Source organism: Neovison vison, chromosome 8, assembly GCF_020171115.1.
Source record: "Neovison vison isolate M4711 chromosome 8, ASM_NN_V1, whole genome shotgun sequence".
NCBI classification, from domain to species: Eukaryota; Metazoa; Chordata; class Mammalia; order Carnivora; family Mustelidae; genus Neogale; species Neogale vison.
The window spans coordinates 118,679,494-118,695,884 of NC_058098.1; the positions used below are offsets into that span (position 1 = coordinate 118,679,494).

Consider the following 16,391-nt stretch of genomic DNA (forward strand, 5'->3'; position numbering starts at 1 on the left):
CAAGAGTCTTAAAGTCTGGGGCAATCCATTATATAACCTAAAAATGATCCTTTCTCAACAGTGTCTGCCTAACTTGCCCTTTCCAAATTTTTTCTTCCTTTCCTGATAACAGGATGATGTGTGACATCATGACCTCTAGCTGGCCTTTTCCATGGAAATTTACTTCCTTAGTTTCATCATTCAGTTAAAAAAAAAAAAAAAAAAAAAAAGAGGAGGAGGATGCCAGGAAAATAAGACCTAAGAAGAGGAGGAAGTGGGAGGGAGTTCCATCTGACAAGATGTGTAATAGTTCTGTGTCTTATCACAAGTATGATTACTAGGTACTTGAAGGGATCATTTGTTTATCCTTATGTTCCCTTTGGTCTCAAGAATAGGTCACAAAAATTGATATACTGTGTGAACATTTACTTAGCACAGTGCCTGGCATGTACTGGATGCTCAATAAGTATTTGCTGAATAAAACGAAATGACCAATAAATAGCTACTGAATAAAGAAACAGGCAAAATTATTTAACATCAGGGAGAAAACCCCTGTATGTCTTTATTCAAACAGTGTGGTTCAAACAATTTGGAATGTAAAAAGAATTTCCTTTCCACTAAGAAGTGGATCAGGCTCCCAAAAAGATCAGCGTACCTTAGTCAAGCAAAAAATTGGCAGTTTACAAGCAGCTAAATCAGAGGCTTGAAACTCAGGACCCCTCCATTTGCTGATACATGTATGTAATTCCAACTGTATCTTCGGAGACTTAAGGAAGAAAGAAAAATGTAGCCCATTCTTTTGTACCCTAGGAAGCTAAGGGTACCCTGTCCTAAACTTTTCTCCAACACCTTCCAAAATAATCCTTCCCCACAAAGAAAGATGTCTAAGAAAAACCTGTTTGATCTTAACAGATTTAACTCAAGGCAAGTCTGAAATAAACAAAAACCTAACTGGTGTTAGTTAGCCTGCGGTTCCCCTTCTCGATTCTCATGGCACCTCAAATTAATGGCTTGGGTGTTGGTGTAGGTAACACGTGGCCTGTATGCTGAGGTAGTCACTGGAAGGGCATTCTGGGGACAATACTGTTTAGCAAAAATGGGCATAGTTTGTAGATTTAGTCATAAAATTGTAGAGCTGATTGCTTACAGATCAACTAATTCACTCCCCGCCCTAACTTTATAGATGATAAAGCTTAGAGAAGTTAAATGACTTGCCCATGGCAACCAAACTACTTACATAGTGGCAGCATTGGGCTCAGAATCCAAATCTCTTGACTTCTAACCCAGTGTTTTTTTCCGTTACAGTGTATTACACTATGGTATTTTCTCAGACAGGGTTAATTACACTCCATGGAACTTGCTCTTAATCACAAGCCATGGGCCAAGTAGTCAATTTAAACTTCTTTGTTTAGTTTCACGTGACTCTGGTAAGATTTACTAGTAAGACCTGTGTTGGCCAAGTTTCTAGTTTTCAGATCCAGATGCTGGGCAGAGCTTGGCAAATAAGACTTTGTTATATAATAACGCATGGACCAATGTCACCTGCAGCAGTTGGCATTGGTGAATTTCAGCAAGTAGAGCCAATTCCTTTAGAATCCACAGGAAATTTCTTAGTGTAGGTGGGTATCTAAGCACCTTTGGTGGGACAACTACACAGGTGTTGCCTCTGAATAGGTGTTGAGGAAAACAGGCATTTAACATCATGCAAAATTGTGTTCAGTACCTGCACACTTTAAAAATCCCATGAGAACGGAAAAAACATGCAAAGGGTGGCAGCGCAGACCTCTTAATCTCCACTCAGTACATGACAGTTTTTCAGATTTCATGTGTGACCCACTTGGATGAGGTCAACAGAGGAAAAATCACCCTGTAATAGTAGACCAATAATAGGTATACTAATAGCTGGAGGACGTAAGACAAAGGAGAAGGAACTGGTTGCCATAGTACATTTTATGACATTACATTTTCCCCAGCAGTCAAGGTCGTGTGTGCTCTGGTTCTTCAGCAGGTCAAATGCCTGAACAGGATTGCAGATATTAAAGTCAATGACCAAGTCTTCACCATGCAAAAGCTGGGACACGGTCACTTATTATAGGATGACAGTAATTATGCTTGACAGAGGTGGCTTCTTGGATGTTTGTGAATCCACCATGAAATCCGATTTGGAAATGTTGTTCATATTTTAAAAAGGATGAGTTGACTGAAGAAACTGGCAAATTCTTCAAAAAACAAAAATCTCCACATAGCTGGCTGACGGTTGGAAAAGCCATAAGTCTCCAGGACTACTAGATTCCAGAGAAGTTGAATCCACTCTCAAAATACCTTTTTAAAACTCTAGTTATAAAACTTGTGATAAAAACAAAATACAAAAAACACCTCTGGTAATTTTTGTCATTTGCTGCTTGTGATATTTTTTATAAGTAATACTTGCTATGTTGGCAAGTCCTTAACATTTGCATTTGGAAAATAATCAAAAAATAAAATAATCCATATGATTCTTACACTTCAGCACAGTTAACAATTTATGATTTTGACAAAGCAAATCAAAATAAGTTAGAAATTGCCTGTTACACATCTAACAATACTGTATTCTATAACCTATATAGGGTCTATTATGTTTTGGTAAAATAATATAATATAAACTCCTATTGTTTATGCAACTTTGAAAAGATATCAAATCCCGTATTATGCATGGAATTCCACAGATTTTATAATATATTTGATATATCTTGTTAATGAGAGATTAAAAAGTCAACCAATGAAAGGGTGACAAGATAAATTCCATCATTATGTCAGTATTTGGGTGTTTGGTGTTTTTTGTTTGTTTGTTTTATTATGTCAGAATTTGATTAAATGTAAGTCAGAAAACTGCAATTCCTTCATTTCACATTACCAAAGGATTTGGTATTCATTTAAGCAAAATAAAACACTTTGAGAACCATGGACTATTTATAAATGTACTGAAATATTTTAATGAGAAAAACTATAAAACACATAATATTTCAAATTATGCTAGATAGTAGAATATGGTCTAAAATTTCTGATAAAAAATTCTGCTTTTCTTTTGCAAGACATAAATCAAGAGGACCTCAAAGAAAAATGTAGCAATTAAGTTTGGAAAAGCTATAAAAGAGACTTTTACTTTTGGAATGGACATTTTTTCCCTTTCCTAAAATGTATATCATTATTCAAGCATGTTTATAAATTTCACTGAGGAAAACATTATACTTTTAATAATGTGACAGATCTGTTCCATTAAGTGGTTCTCTTATTGTAAAGATGATGTCTATCATACTGCAGTCAACTATAAAACCAAAAATAGCAAAATTCAAATTTAGAGAAACAAACTTTCTATAGGAAGCCTATTTAAACCCTATGACATTTAGAAGGTTCTCACAGTCCCAAATACATTTTAAAAAAATAAAGTTTCATCAGTTTCATGTAATGGGAACAAACCCACTATTCTCTAGCATTTAGAGTAAATGATTGAACAGTCAATGCACAGTTGGATTAGTAAATAAATTGGAAGTCAAGGAGTCAATATTCCTCATAAAAATAAATTAAATTACAGTACATCATGGTCTTGGTTGTCCAATTCTATTGTTAGTTCCATATCTACTTGGCACATTTGTAAAACCAGTCCTGAATCCTTGGGTTGCTCCAATTCCTGGAACTCCAAGTCCTTGATTAAGCATGCTACTGTAAGGTGTGTGTCCATGATTAAGACCCAAACCATAAGGTCTTGTTTGGGTATTTAGGAGAATGACTGGGTTTATGTTTTTTCCAGGGGTGTTAAATGAAAATTCTGGAGGTGGACTAGTAGGTTTAGCTGGAGTCGATGTGACAGGGTTTGAATCATCAGCACCCTTTGAAGGAGGCATTGGAATTATGTGATGATCTGAAAAGTTTAGGACGTTGGCAGCAACAGGCCCAGAGAGTAAGGCAGGTCTAATCCAATCATCCTTGAAAATCTGAACAGTCAAGGTAGACACTAGAGTATATAGCCTGTTGGTCACATGAGCAAGAACCATTTGTTCATTGGCATCTCGTCGAATTCTTACATGAACTGATCCAGCCTAAAAGGGGCAAAATCATAGGAAAGAGATCCTTAAAATTGTATCACTGAAAATTCCCCATTAGAAATAAACATTTATGATTTAGTTGTAACTGTACTTGGTCTTTTCTTTATTTAAAAAAGCTTTTTAAAAGATTTTACTTATTTATTTGAGAGTGAGGGAGAGAGAGCAAGCACAAGCAGGGTGAGGGGCAGAGGGAGAAGCAGACTCCCTGCTGAGCAGGGAGCCTGAAGAGGGGCTTGATCCAGGGACCCTGGGATCATGACTTCAGGTAAAGGCAGATGCCTAACTGACTGAGCAACCCAGGCACCCCTCGATATTTTCTTAAAAACAAGAGAAAAAATAGTATCTCAGTATTTCTTAAAGACTACTCAGTAATGATTATCAGTGTGAAGAGTAAATGAAGTTCTTTATGTCTCTTTAAATAAAATGTGACTTTTAAAAATACATTAAAAAGAAAAATACAAATAGGAGGAGGGCAGGCATACTATAACTTAAGGCAGAATATAAAGTATATAGAAAATGCAGTGGAAGGATAGAAAAGGTAGCTACTAATTCAAATTGAGGAAGTCTTCAAAAAAAGATGGCATTTGATCTACGGTTGATGGTTAAATGTAATTTCAAAAGGTGGAGACAGGCGGGGCACCTGGGTGGCTCAGTGGGTTGAGCCGCTGCCTTCGGCTCAGGTCATGATCTCAGGGTCCTGGGATCGAGTCCCGCATCGGGCTCTCTGCTCGGCAGGGAGCCTGCTTCCTCCTCTCTCTCTCTCTCTCTGCCTGCCTCTCTGTCTACTGTGATCTCTCTCTGTCAAATAAATAAATAAAATCTTAAAAAAAAAAAAAAAAGGTGGAGACAGGCATTTTAAGCTGAGAGAATAGCAATTAAAATGCATGGGATATTTGGACAAGAATAAGCAGTATTACTACTAATAAAAAAGTACAAATATTTTAGGGAGGCAGAAAAAGAATGAAAGAGAAAAACAAGAAAGAAGGAAAGAGGAAACAAAGAAGAAAGAATATAGAAGGAAAGAAAGATAAGCAGGTAGTAAGGTTAAAAGAAATGCTAGCAGAGGACTCTAAAAATCAGAAGTTTGAACAGCAGCAATCAATCAGAAGTAAAATAATCAAAGTTCAGAAAAGCTATAGGTATGAATGATTGGAAATCAGGTAGGAAATGAGTGCAAGTCCAGGTTAGAAATGAAGAGGGCTGAGACAGGACAAATACAGTGGGATCAGAGAGGGACAGATGGATTGATGATATCCCATGGGTTAGATGTGTGGGAACCTGATACCCAAATGGATGTAATGGTGAGGGATATGGATCAACTAATCAAAGATGATCTCAAGGTTTCTAGCCTGGGTTACTATGATGACAGAGTACCCCAGGCATTATAATAATGGCTAGAAGTCTATTTACTAAAAAGACATTTATCATACATTATGTTTTTCTTAATTTTTATATACATATTTAAGAGTTTATTATTTATTTGAGGGAGAGAGAAAGCATGAACAGGAGGAAAGGGTAGAGGGAGAAGCACACTTCCTGCCAAGCATGGAGCCCGAGGCAGGACTTATCCAGGACCCTTGGATCATGATCTGAGCTAAAGGCAGACGCTTAACCAACTAAGCCACCCAGGCGCCCCATACATTATGTTTTTAAAGTAGGTAATAAAACAGTAGGTACAACAATGATCCTATTTTGTTTAAAACACACAGAGACAGAAAAATAGCCAAGAGTAACAGCACTTATCTCTAGAGGGTGGAATTATTAAAGGTTTTTATACTCTTCTCTTTGACTTAGTTGTAAGTTTTAATTTTTCTAAGAATCAGGTACTCCTTGCATAATAAAACTTAAGTGAAAAATATATAGTAACTAAAATTAAATAAAATGTCCACCAGAAAGGCACCTGGATGTTTCAGTCAGTTAAGTGTCCAACTCTTGGTTTTGGCTAAGTTCATGATCTCAGGGCCATTAGATCAAGCCCCAGATCAGGCTCCATGATGAGTGTGGAACCTGCTTAGGATTCTCTCCTTCTCCCTCTGCGCCTCCCCTCCCCGTTTTCTCTCTTGCTCTAAAAAAAAAAAAAAAAAAAAAAGTCCAGCAGACATTCAATGTTGATTTTTAGATAAACTTAGATCTCAGATTTTCAAAAAGGAAAAATATATATAACCAAGAATAAAGTACATATAAATTAGCCAAGTAGTTGATTTCGTTAAAATGTGTCTGAATCTGTGACTTTAGCAGTAGTGAGAGAGTTACTGTCAATCATAAGGTGAAGAAAATATCCTCAATTTGACTTCTAGTTTATTATTTTTATGTAAGACAAACCATGTCTGGGGCGCCTGGGTGGCTCAGTGGGTTAAGCCTCTGCCTTCGAGTTGGGTCATGATCTCAGGGTCCTGGGATCGAGCCCCGCATCGGGCTCTCTGCTCAGCAGGGAGCCTGCTTCCCCCTCTCTCTCTGCCTGCCTCTCTGCCTACTTGTGATCTCTCTGTCAAATAAATAAATAAAACCTTTGGAAAAAAAAAAAAAAGATAAACCATCTCTAAAAATGAAGTCATCTTTGATTTCTCCCCTTTCTTGGCCCCTACCATCACTAGACAAAACTATAAAAGACACTGTAATCTCTTTCAGTCGGCTATGGAAATTAAAGTAATTAAAATAAGTGAAAACAATTTCCGTGCAGGAGCTTGAACAAAGTCTGCTATGATGGTTGTGTTTGCATTAATTTATGGCTTTTGTGACAACTACTCTTGGTAGCTTACAAGCTTGTTTTATTTTGTCCTTGGTCTTAATTAGGCACTACATGGGTGCAGGGTTAGGCAGACATGTTCTGAACAGCTGGGTGACTATATTTTTTGTGTTTATAAGCCACCTAGCTAAATAAACACTTATCTACCATTTTATTAAGATCGGTAAAATTCAGGGACGCCTGGGTGGCTCAGTTGGTTAAGCAGCTGCCTTTGGCTCAGGTCATGATCCCAGCGTCCTGGGATCGAGTCCCACATCGGGCTCCTTGCTTGGCGGGGAGCCTGCTTCTCCCTCTGCCTCTGCCTGCCTCTCTGTCTGCCTGTGCTCACTCTCTCTCCCTCTCTCTCTGACAAATAAATAAATAAAATCTTAAAAAAAAAAAAAAAGATCGGTAAAATTCAAAGAATGATCGAAAATGAACTACATTTGGGGGTGCCTAGGTGGTGCAATCAATTGAGCATCTGACTCTAGGTTGTGATCAGGTTGTGATCTCAGAATCGTGACACTGAGCCCCTTGTTGGGCTCTGTGCTCAGCGCAGACTCTGCTGGGGACTCTCCCTCCCTCTCTACCCACCCTCCCACTATCTCTCTCTCTCCCAAATAAATAAATTAATAATAATAAAAAAAAAGAACTACATTTCTGAAGGAATGTAAACTGGTATAGCCATTTTTGGAAAGTGATTTTGGCTATATCAAAAGTATAAAAATGTGAATATCCCTTTTTTAAAAAAAGATTTTATTTTTAAATAATCTCTGCACCCAACCTGGGGCTCAAACCCACAACCCCGAGATCAAGAGTCGCATGCTCTACATGCCAGCCAGGTGCCCCAATATGAGTATCATTTGACTCAAAAAAACAACTTCTAAAAAATTAATCTTAAGGAATAATCACAAGTTTGTGGAAAGACTATTCCACAAAAATGTTCATCCCAGCTCTTTTTATATGGGAAAAATGGAATAATACTTTGTCCATTGGGGACCGATTAAATAAATGATGGCATATTCATATAATGTAAAAACTGAACCCATTAGGGGTGCCTGGGTGGCTCAGCGGGTAAAGCCTCTGCCTTTGGCTCGGGTCATGATCTCAGGGTTCTGGGATTGAGCCCCACATCCGGCTCTCTGCTCAGCAGGGAGCCTGCTTCCCTTCCTTTCTCTCTGCCTGTCTCCCTGCCTACTTGTGATCTCTGTCTGTCAAATAAATAAATAAAATCTTAAAAACAAAACAAAACAAAACTGAAGCCATTAAAAATTATGTTGGGATTCCTGAAAAACAGCAGTAGTAGTGGCATTTTTTTGAAATCCCCCAAATATCCCCAGAAAAAAACAGAAACTAAGATATTAAATCCAAAATCCTATGGATGATATCTATTAAAAAAAACCTACATAACATGGTTCCCCTAAGGAACCCGAATCACAAGGCTTAAGACCTGCAAGGTATCAGTGTCTGTGGAGGAGGAAGTGACAGGAAATCTGACTGACCTAAAAACCTCAAAGCAGCTAACCTGTACTTAATGGAAATCTAGGACAGCAAATTTGAAAAAGGCAGCTGGGAAACTGGGCAGGGTTCTACACATTTCAATAGTGGGTGAGTACACAAAGTCTGTGGTAAGAAGAGCTGGAGCAGCCTAAGCCCTGCAAGCTGTCCCAAGTAGTCAAAGCAAAACTCCCATTATAAAGCCCCAGGTTAAGAACAATCAAATTGTTTCTGAACCTACAAATCCAAATTGAGCAACACAGCAGAAACAAAAGATAAAGAATCCAAATTGGGCAACACAGTAGAAACAAATTCAGATACAAATAGGGTGAAAAGAACCAGGGTAAAGAAAATTTTCACTTCACAGACTCATCAGAAGAGGGAGCTTTAGAACCATAAATTCAAACACACTACTCTAAACCACTCTTCGTTTTGAAGTTCGGCATCAGAAAGGAAGAATCCCCACCATTTACAGTGATGATGATGGGACTAGAGGGTACTATGCTAAGTGAAATAAGTCAATCAATCGGAGGAAGACAATTATCATATGGCTTCACTCATAGGTGGAACATAAGAAATAGCACAGAGGATCATAGGGGAAGGGAGGGAAAATTGGGAAGAGAGAAAACCCATGAGAGACTCTTGACTCTGGGAAACGAAATGAGGGTTGTGGAAAGGGGAAGTGGATGGGGGGATGGGGTAACTAGATGATGGATTAAGGAGGACGCGTGTGGCGATGAGCACTGGGGGTGATATGTAACTGATGAATCACTGAACACTACATCTGAAACTAATGATGTACTCTATGTTTGGCTAATTGAATTTAAATTTAAAAAAAAAGTTCAGAAATACAATTTTTTATAAAAAGGAACAAGAGAAAAGGACTGAATCCAAATCATGCACAAAGTTATTATAAGAAAAAAGAGAACGAGTAAGAACTACAGCAATTTTTTTAAAACAAGCTGAAAGACATAAAACAAGAACATAAATCAGCATTAGAAAACCTCAGAAATGAGTGGTGCCTGGGTGGTTCGGTGGGTTAAGCAAATGACTCTTGATTTCAGCTCAGGTCTTGATCTCAGGGTTATGAGTTCAAGCCCTGCATTGGGCTCCACTTTGACCATGGAGCCTACTTTAAAAAAAGAAAAGAAAACCTCAGAAATGAAACAGTAAGAAATACAAGAAAAAAACAACCACTTCAGAAATGGGAGTTCCCAAAGAAGACAAAAACCAAAACAAAACAAAACAAAAACACCAACAACAAAGAGAACAAATATTATAAAAGAAAACTTCCCTGAAAGTTAAAAAAATTTTTTGAAATAAAATTATTGAAAGGATATATTGCATACTTAGAGTAACTAACCCAGAAAGACCAACACCAAAACATAGTCTAGTGAAATTATGGGATTTAAAAAAAAAAACCACCCAAAAACCTTTGGGCATTTAGGCAAAGATCAAGTCACATTTAAGAGAAAAAAAAAATCTGACCACAACAGTAATATTTAGTGACACAGAAAAACTGTTCATGATATATTATGTGAAAAGAACAAAATATAAACAGCATGGTCTCATTTTCTTTTTTTTTTTTTTTTAAAGATTTTATTTATTTATTTGACAGAGAGAGATTAAGTAGGCAGAGAGAGAGGGAGAAGCAGGCTCCCTGCTGAGCAGAGAGCCCAGATGTGGGGCTCGAGCCCAGGACCCTGGGATCATGACATTGAGCCACCCAGGCGCCCCATGGTCTCATTTTCTAAGGAGAGTACATATAGGGTATAAATAAGAAAATGTCATAGCAGGTTTCTCTACATGAAAGTATTACAGTGATTAAAAGAAGTCTTTTTCTGAGTACTTTTCAGTATTTTCCTCATTATTTCTGACAGGAATGAAACCATGCCATAATAGTCTCTCTGGTAATGGGTCCAAAGTGGATTTGTGAAAATTAATTAAAAGAAACCTTACTAAAATGGGAGTTGGGAAGCCAAAAGGGAGGGGCTTCAAGGCACTACCGGCCCTCGTCAACTGCAGACTCAACAGGAAGAGAGGTCAAGTCCATACTATTTTAGCTACGACTTTATTATATCAGCAGGAGAAAGGAGGCTTTCCTTCGTCCCCCACAACATCCCAGCCAATGAGAGACTGTCGCAACTCAGCAATGAAAGCCACAACACTTGAACTCCCAGTTTCCTCCACTGGATTTTTCAGTTACAACTCCCCCCTTCCCTCTATAAAAGAGCATTCTTTCTTTCCTTCTTCAGACTTGCCTATGGTTTTGCTCTAGCTTGCTTGTGCCAAACTGCAATTCTCTATTCCCAAATAAATCCACTTTTTGCTAGTAAAATAACTGGTTTTCTTTTTAAGGTTAATATAAAAAATATGGAATTTTATGCTGAAGCAAGTTGTGTTATTGTAACTCTTTAACATATTCAGCAAAATCTCCAAAAGCAGAACCATAATTTTTAAAAATTGTACCTTTTACTTTTCAGATATTTTCATATCCAGAAATGTGTGACTAGAGAGTTGTCTTATCTGGACAACCCAGTATGAAGATCATTAACAGTAGTTTGAAAGGAAAAAAAAAAGAAAAATATCCTTCAATTAATGTCAATTAGGTTACTGAATCCATCTACATTTTAGACTCTATTGAACAGAAATGGCAATCAAAGACTATAAAAAATTTAAAGAAATGCTTTTTTAGTTTTAAAAATTATAAACTACACTGTAAATTATCTAAATTAATATGGAAAACATACCAATGAGCCAAAACCTAGGGTCCAAAAATGCTCATTCCGAACTTCTAAAACTCCATCCAGAGTAGATACCTAATCAAAAAACAAAGAAATAGGGTTTGTATTTGACATATCCAACACAGTTAGTCACATTATGGACTTGATCAAAGCCTAGAAATGACATGGTCAAACTCTGCATGAGGACACTCATTAGCCAAGAGAAGTCTCAGACCACTCACGACATCATTTCTACTTGTTTGGTAGTGAGCCAAAACCTTGGATTCTGTTTCTTGTCTGGCCCAATTCCTTCAGAATTACGTGTTCACCACCTACCCCCAGCACCACCTTGTTCAGCAATGTATGGTTCTTTTCATTTTGCCAATATGTCATATACTTATATCCAGCACTTGCGGTATTAGATTTTTCCTCCCTTTGGGAGGGGGGTTTCTCTATCATTTCTTTCTCTGTATTCCCTTTTAACAAGTTTCTGCACAACAGAGGCTGTTATTTGAACGTGGGCCAAAAAGAAATTCTAAGACCAGACATCTAGTGTATGGCCCACTGGTATAAAGACACAGGCTTCACTAGCTAAGACAAGTAGCCAGCTATCTTGGAAAAGTGGCCTTTGTGATACCAACAACCAATAGTTTGAAATATTTCAAATATTTCAAAATCCAAATAATTTAATTATCTATTCCTTCATTAGTAAAGAGGTAGATATTTATAAAATAAAAAATTTAAACTCATAGATCAATGTGTTACATGGTGAAATAATCAATCAATATATAATAGTGGCCTTTGACTTAATCAAAGCCCTGGATTTGAACACAGACTCATAAAAACTATAGCATTTAGAAAGCTAGTAGTATGGTCTCTAGACCAGTACCTTCCCTTACACTTTATTTCAAGCTTCCAGGCTGAGCAATCCCTTAAATTTTTTACTTTTGTCACTGTAGTATATCTCCTACTATGTTATTATAAATAATACAAACTCCCCTAAAATAAAATGTAGGTAGGACTGAATAAAATATTATTTGTATCCACTCTTTCCATCCTCTAATTAGAAATTAAAATGATTTTATTTACTATTTCATCTTACCTCTCTGATAAGTTTGTCCAGCTGGCCAATAACATGGGGTGGTGTTGTCTAGAGAGAAAATAAAATAAAACACATAAAAAAAAGTTTTGCAGGTGCCCGGGTGGCTCAGTCGTTAAGTGTCTGCCTTTGGCTTGGCCCCGCATCGGGCTCTCTGCTCAGTGGGAAGACTGCTTCTCCCTCTCCCACTCCCCCTGCTTGTGTTCCCTCTCTTGCTGTCTCTGTCAAATAAATGAATAAAATCTTAAAAAAAAAATTTCTCTTGCATTGTGGTCCTAAAACTAACAGATTGGCTTATACCAGACTTTACATTGTATGACAAGAGCCCTATCATGATTTAGTGAAGAGAGGTTTCAGTAGGCTCCACTAGTGGGGCAATATCAAGAATCAGCCCATACTTACTTTTCATCTCACAGAGAAGCATTATTTCTAGACCCAAACAACCCTTTTGAAGAATCAAGCAACCAACTAAAAATCTTTTGTATATGGCAAAGTACCATACAACCATTATCTTATTGTTATTACTACTTTAGGAGCTGGAGCTAGTACCCCTAAGTTTTAGAGAAGGCATGAGGTAAGACAGAAGTAAAAGCAGTGCTTACAAATATGTCATCCCTGGGAAACTTGTGTTCAGGTGCCTGTCTATAGGTGTTCCTATTGTTTAAATATATAGTAATCTATCATCTTGAATTTTAAGTTTGAAATCAAAAAGTCTCATTAATTCAAAAACAGGAAATAAGAAAACAATTGCAACCAGATTACAAAATAGATAAAGCACATTTACTGGGGGAAAATCAATATGTAAAAACAATTTCTAATTAACACTGTTTTCACTTGAAACATTAGAGGCAAAATATTTTTAGCTTGTGATTTTGTATTATAAATATGGAAAGAGTTGTGTCTATTTTATGGGCCAACAGAATTATCTGGTTCTTACTATACAGACTTCAGAGATTATTGTTTGACTTTATTTCTGATGGGGACTTCCAGTAGCTAAAAATTTCACAATGTGATAGAAGAGCACATATAATTTTGTAATCTGGTAGAAAACTGTGACTAATATTAAGCTTGTAATTGAAAGAAGACCCTTACCTGCAGTAACACTTTGCCACTGTACACGCTCATGGGATACATAGTGCCAAACGTCATCAGAGCAATGGCTATGGCAGAAGCAGTGTCTACAGCAAAATAATTGCTAAAAGGAAAAAACAATTCTGAATTTTAAATGTATGCTTCATTGGGCTACTTACAATTCAATCTTCCAAAACATCAATTATCTAAAGCAACAGGACTGTTCTAGCAATACTGGCCACTATTGGCAATGGGAGCGTCTCCAAAAAAACCCAACCAAACAAAAAACAACAACAAAATGTTTTCAGAATCCTTCCTGCCAAAGTTTAATGGAAAATAATAATTACGTTAAGCAGTGTGAAGAGACAGTGAAAGAAAAAAATGTGAATATTTCCCAACTACGTATTCTCAATCTACTTGCTAGGTAGAAAGATTTCACATATATTCACTTGTTTCCACAAATAAAAACCTTCACCTAGTAATTTCTTATACAGAGAAGACTAATGTATTTAATCAGTGATTCTGGCAATTTCCTGTAAGCACCACCTTTCCAATTATTAGTACTAAGAATTTTTTTGAAACTCCCCAGGAATTACACAAAGTGGGATTCCACAGGAGTCTGTCAGAGGAACACTGGCCACTAGAGTACAGCACCCATCAGCAGTTCAGGCTGTTCTATTAAGAAGACAGACCAAGGGCGCCTGGGTGGCTCAGTTGGTTGAGTGGCTGCCTTCGGCTCGGGTCATGATCCCAGACTTCCAGGATCGAGTCCTGCATCAGGCTCCGAGCTCCTTGGGGAGTCTGCTTCTCTCTCTGACCTTCTCCTCTCTCATGCTCTCTCTCACTCATTCTCTCTCAAATGAATAAATAAAATCTTTAAAAAAAAAAAAAAGACAGACCAAAATGTTTATAGGCTGATCATGCACTCTGAACTCTTTTTTTACTTTTCCCCCACATACTGGGAACAGAAACAGGAGGTAAGACAAAGTCCCTACCTTTGAAACAGCAGGAGATACCCATGTAAAGAAAATAAAACAATTTGGGAATAAAGTAGTCCTACTGCGTATCATGGATGCACAGAGTGAGTGACAAGACTCCTGAGAAAGGGATAATCCAGAAGGGCTCAATATAAAAAGAGGGGACATCTGAGCTGACTCCTCCAAGATGAGCGAGCGGATGGGAGAAAGATGCCGCAGACAGGGAAAGCAGCATGCGCAGAGGCACGAAGTCCTGATACAACACTGAAACAAGAGCAGGTAAGCACACACGGCTGGATGGCCAGTAAGGGTGGCAAGGGCTTTATCATTCTAACAACTTTTATACTCTTAAGTATGTGAAGAAGAGGATTTTGAAACAGGAAAATGTTAAGGTCAAACTGCAATTTTGAATGATGATGTTAGCAGCAAAATGGGAGGTAACTAGAGGTGTGAGAATGATAGAAGACCAGAAGACTATTCTCATGAGATCAAGGAAATGGTAAGGCCTCAATATGGGCAGCAGCAAGGAGAATGGGAAGGAGCAGACAAATTAAAAAGAAAGATCTAATCACACTAGCTGACAAGACTGTTATTTACAACAGCCAAGACATGGAAACAACCTAAGTATCCACTGACAGATGAAGGGATAAAAAATGTGAGTTATACACACCCAAAGACATAACACACAAAACTGGAAGGAAACCATGCCATTTACAATAACACCACAGAGAAAGATAAATACTATTACGATCTCCCTTGTATGTGCAATCTAAAAATCGTAAGAAACAGAAGAGCTTGGTGGCTGTCAGATGCAGGGGGGAAAGAGGGGGAAGAAATGGGTGAAGGTGGTCAGAAGATATAAACTTGCAGTTAGGAGACATGTAAGTTCTGAGGATGTAATATACAGCATAGTGACTATAAAAACTTTAAAAAAAACAAACACAAGGGGTCCCTGGGTGGCTCAGTGGGTTAAACCCTCTGCCTTCTTCTCGGGTCATGATCTCAGGGTCCTGGGATCGGGCCCCACATCAGGCTCTCTGCTCAGCAGGGAGCCTGCTTCCTCCTCTCTCTCTGCCTGCTTCTCTGTCTACTTGTGATCCCCATCTGTCAAATAAATAAATAAAATATTAAAAAAAAAAAAAACAAAAAAAACCAAACACAAGACTGGGTGGCCAATTAGAACTGGCTTTGGGAAGGGTGAGGGGGAGGAGGGAGAAGTAGGTTATTTAAGAATGCATTGGAGTTCCTAAAAAAATTGAACACTGAATTATGATATAATCCAGCAATTCTACTTTTGGGTAATTGCCCACAAGAATTGAAAGCAGGGACTCAAACAGATATTGTAGACCCACATTCACAGCAGTACTAGTCACAATAGCGAAAATGTGGCAACAACCCAAATCTCTAGCAATAGATATGTCCGCAAAATGTGTTTTTATGTACAATGGAATATTATTCAACCTTAAGAAGGAAGAAAATTCTGACATGTATTAAACATGCATGAATCTTGAAAACATTATGCTTAGTGAAATAAGCCAAACAGAAAAGATCAAATATTGCCTGATTTCACTTACAGGAAGTACTTCATCAAATTCATAGAGACAGAAAGTGGAAGAGTGGTTCTTCTCTTCTACAGGGGTTGGGGCAAGGAAGAGGGGGAGTTACTGTTTAATGGGTACTTAGTTTCAGGTAGGGAAGATAAAAAAAAGTTCTGGGGGCGCCTGGGTGGCTCAGTGGGTTAAAGCCTCTGCCTTTAGCTCGGGTCATGATCCCAGGGTCCTGGGATCGAGCCCCGCTTCGGGCTCTCTGCTCAGCAGGGAGCCTGCTTCCCTTCCTCTCTCTCTGCCTGCCTCTCTGCCCACTTGTGATCTCTGTCTGTCAAATAAGTAAATAAAATTTTAAAAAAAGTTCTGGAGACGGATGGTGGTGATACTTATACAATGATGTGAAGGTACTTAATGTCACTGAACTGTGTGCTTAAAATTGGTTAAAATTTTAGTTTTATGTTATATATGTTTTAACAAAATTTAAAAAAAAAAAACAATGCAATGGAATAGATGGCAGTAGGATTCCCTGAGATGGGAAATACAAGAACAAATAGCTTTGGGGATGGGGAAAATAGGTTCAACTGCTGTAGACAAGAATAGAAGTCAGTAGGATACGCCTTTTGGAATTCAACAGACATCCAGACTAAAAATAAAGGTTTGGGAAACTCAGAGGTTATAACTAAAAACAAGT

General features: G+C 37.8%; 1 protein-coding gene across 3 annotated transcripts in view; it reads right to left on the reverse strand.

Annotated features, from left to right (window-relative positions):
- Positions 1 to 505: 505 nt before the first annotated feature.
- The window catches only part of SLC30A6 (solute carrier family 30 member 6), a 42,429-nt gene continuing 26,543 nt past the window's right edge, over positions 506 to 16,391 (reverse strand). For all 3 annotated transcript variants that reach the window (XM_044261810.1, XM_044261811.1, XM_044261812.1), the window contains 4 exons: positions 13,198 to 13,300; positions 12,109 to 12,156; positions 11,034 to 11,102; positions 506 to 4,055 (listed from right to left, as the gene is read on the reverse strand). In XM_044261810.1, coding sequence (XP_044117745.1) covers positions 3,555 to 4,055; positions 11,034 to 11,102; positions 12,109 to 12,156; positions 13,198 to 13,300 — 721 coding nt within the window. In that variant the 3' untranslated portion in view covers positions 506 to 3,554. The remainder of the gene's footprint in view (positions 4,056 to 11,033; positions 11,103 to 12,108; positions 12,157 to 13,197; positions 13,301 to 16,391) is intronic.